Below are 12,808 nucleotides of genomic sequence, written 5' to 3'. Positions count from 1 at the left end.
TCACATTCGCTACAAAAGTCCCAACAAGTGTAAATCCAGAAAATTGCGAAAAACGACAATAGAAATATTTCCAGGGGACCCAAAAAATGGATGAACCCTTCTGTAGTTCATTGCTTTGTGAAGTTCCAGCACCACTGACAAGTAGCAGACTTCAATAACTTCAACTACAGCGCATGTGTCGTCAAATTGATGACGTTTTTTTCCTCAACAGTGCAATGAGCTCTCTCTGTCACCATATATGTAAATGTTTACGCTGAAACAAACACTGCCCCCATCTGTTATTTGAACATCTTGTTATGTCTTCGTCTTGTCCCGCCATGCCAGTTCTCCTGTTTACAAAGATATATATATCTGTGATAGCCTCCACTGCCAACATGAAGGGGGAATAACAACCCTCCCCTACTCGGTGTTCGCACCTTTTATATAGAACAGTGAAGCAGAATACAGGTGCAACAAACTTAGAGTGAAAGTAAGCAGAGGAGAAACTGCAGAGGCAATAGAGATACCATGAAGAGAAGCAGAAAAAGGGAGTGAGAGACACTAAGACAGAGAGGGAGAGCGAGTTTCATTACTCCTGTGAATGTGTTTGTCAGGCAGCCAACAAGTGCAGCTGGCGTTCCTCACTTCCAGCACTGCTTCAATATATGGCAGAAAGCAAAGGAAAACTGTAGAATACATACAGCTCCACTTGAAAATCTCATCAATCAATACTCAATTACATTCCCTGAAAGTATGAAGGAAAGTGCTCAGTCAGAACAAACAGTGTGAGGATAAAACCTTGAAAGGATAAAAACAGTCTGAGTGAATAAATCCATAAATTATCTTGTGACTTCACAAGTAAGTGTTTCTGAGAGACATGGACCTGATGCAATGTGAGCGTCAGCAGAGAGAGTAGTAAATGAATGATGCTTGCTACAACTATAAACTGATATTAACACATGGTGTGTATGACACGATTGATGATGTTCACTGGATTAGAATGCAGGTAATCAATGAATTACTGTTGATCATGTGTTGTAGCAGAGCTCTAGTAAATATAAGTATATTGACATTTATTGATCTACAATTTGTATATTAAAGCAGAGTTTATCAACACAAACTCTCTTACCATCTTCTTTGCTGTCTTTGACTTGGATGGCCCCGCTTTTCCAATATTTGTTTACTTTTAGTTTTTTTCTGTTGTGTTCTACAAATTGCATCCTGGGCCACAGATCAAGGACCAGCTCAGCTGACGTCCATCTTTTTACTCTTATCTGAGCCCATACACTGATTTGTTTGTGGCCATTGCCAAAATATCAAAACTGACCACAACATCATAACTGATACTTTTCATAAATTGGTGAAATCTAACTGGTGAAAGCCGCACAAGACTAATTCAGCGTGCCTCCTCTCCCTCTCATGCCGACACACAGACACACACAAACAGTGACATCAGACACATCTGTACAGTCAGACTCGTACGAAACAAAATAATTTAGTTTAAACTAACACAAATGCATGTAGAGCAGGAAAGTGAGATCCCAAGTGATCACAAGTGACACATTCTGGATGCATTTGAATACCAGGTGTGAGCAGATGCAACTAACAAATTTCAGGGAAGAACTTGTGACATTTTTGTGTTGATCCAGATTTTCAACATTCTCAACATTTTCTCAGGGAATCATTTATGGATCTTGATGAAAAACAAATCAGTTGTATTTAATATTTGTATTAATATTTATGTGTGTGAAATTTGGTGCAGCTTGGTTGAATTTCCTTTTGTTGGGCCTTGGCGAGTGCCATTCTAGTGTATATATTTTACTTCAGATTCTTCAAACTCAACCCCACCTGGGAGTGTTTGAGCTCTAAAAACACTCCCAGGTGGGTGTGAACAGTGACAGATGGGAGTTGTGGCTGACACGGAAAAGAAAGAAGTTTTGGACAGAGCTTACTCAGTCCTTGGCTGTTTCTGTCTTCTAAACACAAGTTGAGCCAGCCAAAAAAACACATCAACCACAAGATAAACAGGAAGTGAATCTATTACTTTTCCAAGGGGGTTTTGGAAAGTCCCCGGCGTCATCATTACCTTAAAGAAGCTGCCGCTCCTGTCTGTCAGGCCACTGGGGGCATTCTCGGCTGAAGAGCTGAAGGCCATGTTGTCTTCCTGTCCTCTCACTTCTGAGTCTGAGTGTGTGTGTGTGTACGTCTCAGACAGTGTCAGCAGGCGCCGGAGCTCTGTGGGTCAAAAACACACTTCACTTCAGATACTTCAGCTGTGGTGAAACCAGAGGAAATTCCTGCTTTGGCCACAGCCGTACTTTGGAAGTGCTGGCTTGCTGGAAGGCTTTCTGTCTGCCACTTCCTCCTCTCCCTCCCTCTCTACACATTCACCTCTGCTTTCTCTTCATCAATCCTTTGTCTCACCCTCAGACCTTTTTTAAAAATCTCATTCCAATCCTCTGCTTATTTTAGTTTGAACCAGTTTCCACTCACCTGCCTCTCCCATTTCCTTCCATCAAATTTTCAATCTCTTTCTTTTTCCAAGATTTTGTTCCCATGTTCTCATACATGCATAATTAATTTTCCATTTTGGCGAGGCTCACTTTAAGAACAGCTGCCCTTCTTTCCCAACCATCATAGCAACGTTTTGAGGCCTAAGGGCTTTGGTAGGACACTAGTGATGGATCTGATGGACTTGAAAATGATCTAAAATTAGCAGAAACTCTATTTAACTCTGATCAAATCATTGCATCTTCTTATTATATCTTATTGTTTTGGTTTCCCTTTCTTCCTTGGTAAGATTAACTTCTGTTTTCTTATCTTTCTTTGTGTTGGTGATGTGTCCTTCCCATATCTCTGTTTCCCTCTCTACTGTCTTTCTCTTTCGTCCAGCTGAAACCATCAGGCTAGTCCTTCCCTTCCTGGCTGATGTTCACAGTCCTTGCGAACCAGGAGATGTCGAGTATCCGCCCCCACATGTATTTTCATCTCACATAGCAAGAAAGCCTCCGCACCCCTTACCCCCTAATTGTAGGGCGAAAGGGAAACTCAGAGGAGCATGTCAGGATACTTTGGGATAACTAAATGTAAATGGTAAATGGTCTGTGTTTATATAGTGATTATCTTGCGACAAACATTTAACCCCAATGAAAGCGATTCATCCTTAATCAAGCAAGCTGAGCCTAAGGTCATATATTATGAAATTACAGACCTTTCAGTATCTCTGAGTTTCATGATTAGAACTGTCACCATGTCCGAATTAACCTGTCAAACGCCCTGGAGCCAAAATTCAACTCCATCAGCAAGAGTATATATGGATTTATTTCACAGAAACCATCCAATGCTTTTATTCTTGGTTTCATGTTAAACAATTGATTTGTAATCATCATACGAGACACAACTTTTCAAACTAATTTGCAAGTTAAACCGAAACAAAGTCAGTGAAGTCAGTTACAGTAAATGTCACTACATATGAGGTGACCCGCACAAAGTGTGATTCCGTTTCCTGACTGTCTTAGAGTGGAACTGATATCTGTCTGCCACGATGGTTTCATTTCCACAAACAGAGGAAAGTGAAGAAATAAGGAATCCTAAGTGCACAAGGGAAAAATGTAAGGATGAGCTTTACAAAAGTGAGTCATACTGAGGAGATTCCTGTAAATCAGTGAGTGATGATTCTCTGTCTCATCACACTGTTGATTCTGCAACAGATCTGCTCTCAGGGACGGTGCCAACAAAAACTCGGACAGAAAGGTAAATCATTTTTCCAAATGCATAAACCTCCTGAGCCTCAGTCACAACACAGAGCATGCTGGGTGCTGCAGGAACTAGGAAACAAGATAACATCCCAGCAGGGCAGCTCCTCTTCACCCCCCACAGGAAAAAGCCACTGAGATCACATCAAACTATTCACTAATTTCTTCTCCTCAATCACAGATCACTGTGAGCTGCAAGTAAACACAGACCCCCCCCCCCCCCCCCCCCCCCCCCGCACACACATGCATACACAGACTACATTGTGTTTTGTAAAATTATAATGAATCAAGAATGACATCAGTACTTCATTAAGCTCTGGTATTTTTGTTTTTAAAGACCAGTCTGGTGGTGGGACCCTCCTTTTCTCCCAGTAGATGTGAGGCTAGCTGTGAAGCTGCTGTCCCACATCAGAGCTGATGAATAGCCTCAGTGTTTTGTGCTTTTAATGGCATGATTTCAGTATCATCGTGTCAATATTAAACTTTATGAATCTTAATGTCTTTAATGTGCCTCTGCATACATGAGAGCACATTGATTAATGGGTTCTACCTTCTGTTTTTACTGCAAAATCAAAAGATCAGATCTGATGATTTGATTTCAAAGGACCTTTATAATGAATACAGCATACATGCCAAGTGTTTGTATAGGCAACATTGCCATTGTGTGTAATGCATGATGGTAACCCTGTCAAAAGTTTACTTGGCTCAGAATTAAGGTCATAAAATGTATCTTGTATCGAATATTTGATAAAAGATCAATATGAACTGCAATGTAAAAAAGAAATATAAAGGAAAAGTGTTTCTCCCCAGACTCATATGGGAGCATATGCATTTTGAAGTTAGACCACTGAAATTTAATCAGTTAGTTCTTTGAGTCCAAGTGACAATTGGTCATATTTAGGGCCCGAGCACTGACAGGTTTTTAACCATATCTGTAAAGTGATATGTATCTTTAATATATGATCTCTGTTTTATTGACAATGGATTAAGATAATAATCTATAAATTCTGCTGTTTGGTATGTTTCACTTCCATAGTAGGATACAATTGGCCTACCTGGAGGCACTTCTAGTGGTACAGTCCCTTTTTCTGGATCTTATGAATTTTTGGGGGCATATAAAATCTCCTAGCCCTTGGTTGGCTCTTCCCTTTTAATAAAGGTTTTTGTCTATTTATATATTTATTCCTGTGTAAATCATTTAAAATGCTGTGAACGACAGGTATGGTTTTTAAATATATGGGTTCATTAAGCTTTTGTTATATTTATATATTTTTTTCAGGCAAATAAATTGGCTATTTGAGGGCTTTGACATGCTCAAATTCTTACCAAAATTTGCATCAATTTAGAAAGTGGTGTAAATGTATGTATTTTGGAGGAATTTTCAATGGGCGTCGCAAAATGGCTCAACGGTGTCCTCCGATACCCCTGGAACACGTTCACATTGACCGATCTTCACAAAATTGTATACATAGGTTTGTCATGACCAAACAAACAAAAAAGTCTAGGTGCAATCGGAAAAATGCAACATGAAGCCTGCTATTTTGCATTTAGTTGCCATTTAGTCCATATACCAAATTTTTACTTTGAGGTACTTGTACCAGGGCTTACATCAGATCAACTTCAAATGAGATGAGTGTCATCACAACAAGATGGAGATACAAACTAACTCAAGGATCAATTTTTCGTCACACGTGTGACTGTGGCGTGGCGTGATTACACGCCATTAAAACACGATGATCTGTATTGCGGACATACATGGAGTATCACCCACAGCGTGAGTGTTCAAAGATCAAAGGAATAGTTACGTCTTGCAAAGGTTAGTTCTCTCTCGTTCTCTCAGAATTGGGACATTTCCTCAAACCGTGTAAACATTGAGGTACAGAGAAGGTTCATCCTTCCCCCAAGGAGACGATTTTGTCATAACTCCACTGTGCATTTTCCTATCACCACCAATCTCCTGTTTCATGATCAGAGTCCAAGCCTGAACAGCTTAATGTGTCAATAGTTCCTCAGTCATTATTAATATGTTTCAGGCAAAACGCTTCAAAATGCAGTTTCTCAGGTCCGCCCAGCGCTGCTTTGCAGTTCTAGAAATTTTAGAAATTGTATTATAGTTTGAATAAGTTTCCTGTAGGGAGACTTAAGATATCATGTTTAAGAAGCATATAACATGTCAACTTGACCTCTGACCACCCAAATCTAATCCGTTCACCACTGACTCAAAGTTAGTGTTTGTACAAACTTTGAAGAAATTACCTCGAAGTGTTGCTGAGATAGGTATTTTGTGAGGTCACAGTGACCAAAATCCATCAGCTTTGTGTCAGTAAATTTTTTGTATCAATTCTGAAAGAATTCTCTTAAGGCATTCTTGAGATATCGTGTTCACAAGAATGGGTCGGACGTATGGAATGATAAACGGAAAACCTGACAACATAATGCCTCCGGCCACTGGCTGTCACTGGCACAGAATCCTAAAATGTTCTACTAACTGATTATCTTTTGTTTTGGATAATTTCATATTGATTCAAACAAATTTAAAGTTCAAAATACTAAGAATTCCAAAGAATAATAGTTGTACCGACTACAGTCATTTGTACATCTGGGTTTCCCCCAGACTATTTACATCACCTTTTCTAGACCCTTTTACACTACATTAACCAATTCAAACATATATACATCATTCACAGGGCATGCAGACAGGAGTAGTGGACATACAGAAGCTCAACAAATCTAAACAAATCACAAGGATGTCAAAGGTCACTGAATATGTCAAAAACCCTAGAGAGTTATCCTGCAGATTCTGTTTTTGCAAATAAACTAACAAAACAACAACAACATGCTAAACTTCTGGGAGACTCCTTTCTAAACTTGGCCTGGTTTAAACTGAGGCACACCCAGTGCTCCAAACTGAAAGTTTTTTGTTTCGCCACAATAAGGTATTTATTGCCAACTTTACAAGTTAGATTTAATTAAGTTAGTTGAGGCAAATACTTTATGAAGTTTTTATTTTTCTTTTTAGACAGTGAATATTGTTGAGTACTTCAGTGGCAGCCAATGCATTTTGTTTGCTCTTTTTTTATCCCCATGACTCTGTAGAATCCACAGAAAACTGCAGGGACTGTTTTTCTGTTTCTCTCCACACCGACTGATGCTCCAGAACAAACATACTGTGGTCAAAAAAACAATAAAACGAACTTTTCTCCCCAACAGTCTCCCTGTCCCTCATTGTAAAAACATATCCAACAAAACATAACTTGGTGTTTGTTTAAACTGTTGTGACGTGAAGCGCTGCTCTGTGGGCCGGATGTGAGATCCAGTAAGGAGTGTTGTTAGGATGATGGGGCTCCTGCTGCTGTCAGAGCACGAGGAGGAGGAGGAGGAGGAGGAGGAGGAGGAGGAGGAGGAGGCTGCAGGCAGCTGTTTAAACCAATTGCAGATAAGAACCCTGACACGAGGACCATGTTTTTTGCCCTGAGGCAAACCAGATGATGTGTGTGTCTACACATGCGCGCATGCAGGACACAGTGTATGAATTGAAAAAATATGATATTATTCGTAGAATTATATCCTTTTTGCTATTGCTTATGTTTCTTTTATCCTTTTCATTTGCCATTACTTTTAAATAATGTATTATTTTTTCAACTGTGTTTTTGAATTTGGACATTGTATTCATTTGTCTTTGATGTTTTGTATTCTTGTTTTGTATTCGTCCTCTCTGTAAAGCATTTTGAAAGGTGCTACATACATGACATTATTATTATATCATCACTATAAATAAACATGGACTTTGACAATTTACTTAAGATGGAAAAGTGTCAACTAAAGTGATGAGAAACGTGTGTGCGTGTCTATGTGTGTGTGTTTGTGATCAGCAGAATATGAGTCAGTGGTTATAGGGGAGTTCAGCTGAACCGACTGACTGTCCAATCCATGTTTTTGTAGTTACAGAGGAAGCTCTTTGGTTTTTATATAACACAGGAATCTGTGAACTCCCTTTTTCTTTTCTTTTTTTCTCCAGTACAGAAGGTTAGGATTACCTTCAGCCTTTCCATGACATTTCCCCAACAGTTAAGAGACTCGCAGCTTTACAAGTCTCGCAATAGCAGCATGCAAAAGCAAACAAACAACACCGTGAAGCAGATCAGCTTTCACATGTATTTAAAGCGTTGATGGATTGAATCTTGGTCAGAAAGAGAGAGAAGGCTGCGGTGTTAACTCTGGGTCACTCCCCTTTAAATGAGTCCTAGTAAGGAGGAGGGGAGGGGGGGAGATGTCTCGGCTGGTTCACTTTTCAAAGGAAGAGGAGGAAGTAGCAGAATGGGCAGATAAAGGGAGAATCTCCTGATGAACAGAAAATATTTTAACTACTGTAATTGACAGAGACTCCAAAGAGAGCGATTAACTTTGAAAGAGTTGTCACTCACATCAATACCCTCGAAGGCCTGAGGGCTGGAAACAACCACTGACACTTGGTGATACAGTTGCAATCAGAAATATTCAACCCCCCAAAGATTTTAAGGATTTATCAATTACAGTTTTTTCAAAGAGGATGATACTGCTTCGGATGACTTCTTTATGAGTTGAATGATACAGAAAATCAACACAGAAAATACATGATGTAGTATTTGTGTGTAACAGTATATTTTGTTAAGATAGCCAAGTCACAATTATTCAACCCCCCTTTATAATATTGTTGTTTTTAAAGCTGTCTGACAGTTTGTATGGCCTAAAGTGGAGTTGAAACATAATTAAGCCTTTGGGAACTCTATAATGATCCTTCATTTGCTTCAGCTGTGATGCATATATAAACCCCACCCATGAGGTATTCAAGGTGAGTTGCAACCATGGGAAAGACAAAGGAGCTTCCACAAAAGCTGAGAGAGGAGATTATTTCATCAAACCTGAAAGGCCTTGGGTAAAAGAAGATTTCCCCAAAATGTACATTCCAAGACACACCATTGGGAACATTATAAGGACGTTTAAAACTTACTGAGCAGCTTCAAACCTGCCTGGCCATTGAAAAAAAACCCAAATTTCATCAAGGGCCCTTAGCAACTTAGTCAGAACAACTAAGAGAGACCCCTGTATGACTCCAAGACACCTACAGGATGACTTGATGAAGGCTAGTACAAGTGCTTCAGTAGCAACTATAAGACTTGCACTGAATAAAGAAGGACTTCATTGCCGGACTCCCAAGATGCACTCAGCTCTTGACCACAAGGAACATCGAGTCGACTAGAATAGGCCAGGAGGAATTTGGATAAGACGACTGAGGTTTGGGTGACAGTTCTATGGACTAATGAATCCGAACTGGAAATATTTGGACATATGGACCAGCGGTATGTCTGGCATGCGAAAAGGCCAGGCTTATGACCATAAGAATATCATCCCAAAGGTCAAGCCTGACGGTGGGTCATTGATGATGTTGGGCTGTTTTTCTGCGGCAGTAACTGGTCTTGATCGTGTACCTGGCATCATGGATTCTCAGAAATACCAGGCCATTTTAAGGAGGAATGGGATGCCTTCTGTTGACAAATTAAACCTTGGTGATCATTGGACTTTCAAGAAAGACAATGATCTAAAGCCCACCTCCAAGTCAAGCAAAGCTTGGTTGAGAAAAAGATCCTGGAACGTCCTGGAGTAGCTTTCTTAGTCACCAGATTAAAATCTGAAAGAAAATATTTGGTGGGATTTAAAGAAGGCAGTTGCAGCACGGTATCCATCAAACATCACTGAGCTTGAGTCTTTTTCACATGAAAAATGGGAAAAGATTCTGATCGAGGTGTAAGAAGCTTGTCCGCACTTACCAAAAAGTTAGTTAGAAGTTATAAACGCTAGAGGATGCGCCACAAAGTACTGAAGCTGGCGGTTGAATAATACTGAACATGCACATGTCTTAAAAGAGTTACATTTTTCATTTGAACTTCAAAGTTAAGTTAACTTCTGTTGTGAAAATAACTAAAATATGTATCAATAAATATATTTTGTTGTTTAATTAGTTTTGTCATTTATTGTCATAATCTGTCCTCCACATCACTATAATGTCTTTTGAGGTAAGGGGGTTGAATATTTCTGATTGCAACTGTAACTGTGGTTGTTGTGGGAATTGTAGTTCCAAGACCTAGAGCCTGTTTATTAGTAAAAAGAGCACAGTCGCAAAACCTATGAATGTTAGCTTTTTACTTAATTCCACCAAGGAGGTCCAAGGAATAACCCATTCAATTTTGGCCAATCCCTGATTTGTTTAATCCCTGCTTTTAACATTGTGAGATTGGGTGTTTATTTTTCACATTTTTGATGTCCAACGGAATGATTCATGGATCTAGATTGATATTGAGTAACATTCAAGCTCAATTTGAATGAAACTTAGATTTTCTTCAAACAACTAACATGCAAATGTTTGTCATATTCTTATTAGAACGACTTATACTGAAAATACAAAATGTGCAGGGTGGGGTCACTCACACACCTACTCCCGCCTAAAATTTGTATCATTGCTCACTTTGTGTGACATAAGAAACTAATGATCACATCACATGTATGGAAAATATATCATCAACACAGACACATTTAACTAGTAACATAACTTAAACTTGGCGAACATATTTGTTTGGATCAAGATTATAGATCTTCATCGTGGAGCAGATGGCTTCATTTTCTCCTCCAGATGTTCAGAAGAATCTTTGAGGTTTCTGGAAACACGTCAAAACAGCTGCTTGTGTTGTTTAACAGCCTTATGGGCTTTCAATCATGCTCAAGGGCTCCTGCAAGTCAAGATCGGATATATTTCCATGATATTATGCTTAACGCTTACTGTATTTCTAAACAGTTTCCGTTTATCACAAGTTAAATGACATAAATAGGCCTGGGGTTGAGTGATATTCTAATGTATCCCATTGTCTTGATTTTAAGACATAGGTTGAAGACAAAAATACATCCAAACAGGCCAACAGTTCAGGGCCTGTTAGCTGGTTATTCCACCCTGCCTGCAAAGTCAAGTTGAATCCTGAATTATAGCAGGAATAGAAACAAACTATGACAGTAATAAGGTTTTGGTATCGACACTTAACACCTTTTCACGTTTATCTGAAGCTGAATTCATGCACAGAGCTGATATTCCAACTAAGTGTTAGATTTCATGTGCTGCAGCAGGATTACAGCGGACAGCAGTGCCCATGTGAAAGCGTTCAGTGTTAACATTCTTCACAGGGACACTTTATTCTTTCACTGGTAACTTGAGTCCCCGCTTCTCTGTCCAGCAAAGATGACATCACTTTTCTTAGACCTGTGTCCTTCTGCCTTCAGGTTGCAGACTGGTTACGACATAACTCGAATACATTTAAAGCAGAATAATCATGCGATAGAAAGAAAAGCAACTCGAAAACAGCAGACAGCAACACTAACTGTTAACTGCCTCTCTGGAGACAAAAACTAAACTAAACTAAACTGTACTTATCCAGCACTAACAAGCCGCAAGTTATTGTTAATTAAAATACCTTTGTGCTGATTCACTTCCCCACAGCAGTAAGAAACTAAGGCTCTGTGTGCCAAATCAACCCCTTGGATCTGCAGTGAAGCTAATCTCTTTGACAGATTCCATAGAGGCTTAAATAAGGAAACTGGTCCCTTTATTATAGTGATAAACATCAGATAATTGTTCATTTAGAAAACTCTGAGAGAGCAGCACAGAAGTGAGCTGCATACTGTACAGATTCTCACAGATCGGGCATGTTTGGATGAACGGAAGAAGCTGCAACAGGCCACAACACAACCTACTTTAGCTTTTAGAATATAAGGCCTTGATAGAGAAAAGCCAAAGCTGTGGAATAAACGGTAAAGGACTGTATGAAAACGCATAGAGAGCATGTGGGGCAGAAGGATGTGTATTTTATTTATTTTTGCTAAATGAAGCCGAGTCCGATTTATTTGGAGAGCAGGGGAGTTAAATAGTTTTTATTTAAGCTAATTTAAGCTCAACAATGTTATAATTTTATTATCAAGAATCCATGGGGGTTGGGATGAAAACATTTAATCAGTAGCCTGTTGGACAGTAATGATCATTTATTTATAGTGTTTATTATTAACTTTTTCAAAATTAAAACTATGTTTCATTATGTTGCATTCACATCAAATGCAAAGCCAATTGTTCACGCCATGAGGTTACATAAAAAAGTCGTTGCAGGGACACAAATAATCGCAAGGAGGTGAATAGTGACATTTGCTACACTAGCTCAGGTTGAAATATTTAAATTCAGATGAAAACTGATCTGAGCTAGCAGGGCATTGAACTGGTCGCAGTTCAACCTCAGGTAGCGCTGGCATGGGACCCACACATGACGAAGCTGGCTTTTCCGAAGTCAGTAGTAGTCAGCAATAGTCAGCAATAGTCAGTAGTGAGACTCAATAAGTGTTTTGTGGACTCAAACACTTCGACCCTCCATCAAGATAGTGGTGAGTATATAATAAGTTAATTTCCCTTTTTCAGTGAAATATCCCTCTAAGGGGGAAATATAAGTTGTCACATGAGCGAAAGAATTGCATTGCATTCCACTTATGCAGCTAAAACGATGAGGTCTGAGGGTCGTGTGTGGACGATAAAAACACTATGGAACACAGCATTAGCATGTGGCAACGCAAGCACTCTGTAGTACGACAACACAAGCAAGCATATGGCAAATAGCAAATACTGCCCTGCACAAATGGCAAATAGCAATGCACAAACCAAGTTAGAGATCACTTATCTTAATATGAGAATAAAAAATGTGAGACAGATTTTGGTTCTTTATGAAACCATGGCAGGACAAATTAAAATATGACAGCCGCCACAGCCAAGACCGTTAGTGGGAACCACTCCAGTATCACACCTCTATTAGGGCCTATTCTGAGAATGATTACACTTTTAACGTGTTTACATGTTTCAGAGGTTGGAAGGTGCTATTCCATGTCAGGAAAGGGTCCTACAATAACATTGAGGGTCACGTTGTGTTTAAAAGTACAGGTAGTGCACATTGGTTTAGCCTCCCCCCTCCCCTCAGCATACCTTTTGGTATGCTCAGAAAAGGGGCTGGGGCTGT

The 12,808-nt window shown here is 39.5% G+C and overlaps 1 protein-coding gene across 2 annotated transcripts in view; it reads right to left on the bottom strand.

The window, feature by feature from the left end:
* LOC133953560 (ras and Rab interactor 2-like) overlaps positions 1-12,808 on the bottom strand; it is a 36,095-nt gene that overhangs the window by 22,588 nt on the left and 699 nt on the right. For both annotated transcript variants that reach the window (XM_062387519.1, XM_062387520.1), the window contains exon 2: positions 2,066-2,214. In XM_062387519.1, the coding sequence (XP_062243503.1) occupies positions 2,066-2,134 (69 nt within the window). In that variant the 5' untranslated portion in view covers positions 2,135-2,214. The remainder of the gene's footprint in view (positions 1-2,065; positions 2,215-12,808) is intronic.

The sequence above is a fragment of the Platichthys flesus genome, chromosome 5, assembly GCF_949316205.1.
Source record: "Platichthys flesus chromosome 5, fPlaFle2.1, whole genome shotgun sequence".
Taxonomy (NCBI): Eukaryota; Metazoa; Chordata; class Actinopteri; order Pleuronectiformes; family Pleuronectidae; genus Platichthys; species Platichthys flesus.
Note: the sequence above shows the minus strand (reverse complement) of the source record. Positions and strands in the feature narration are given on the sequence as shown.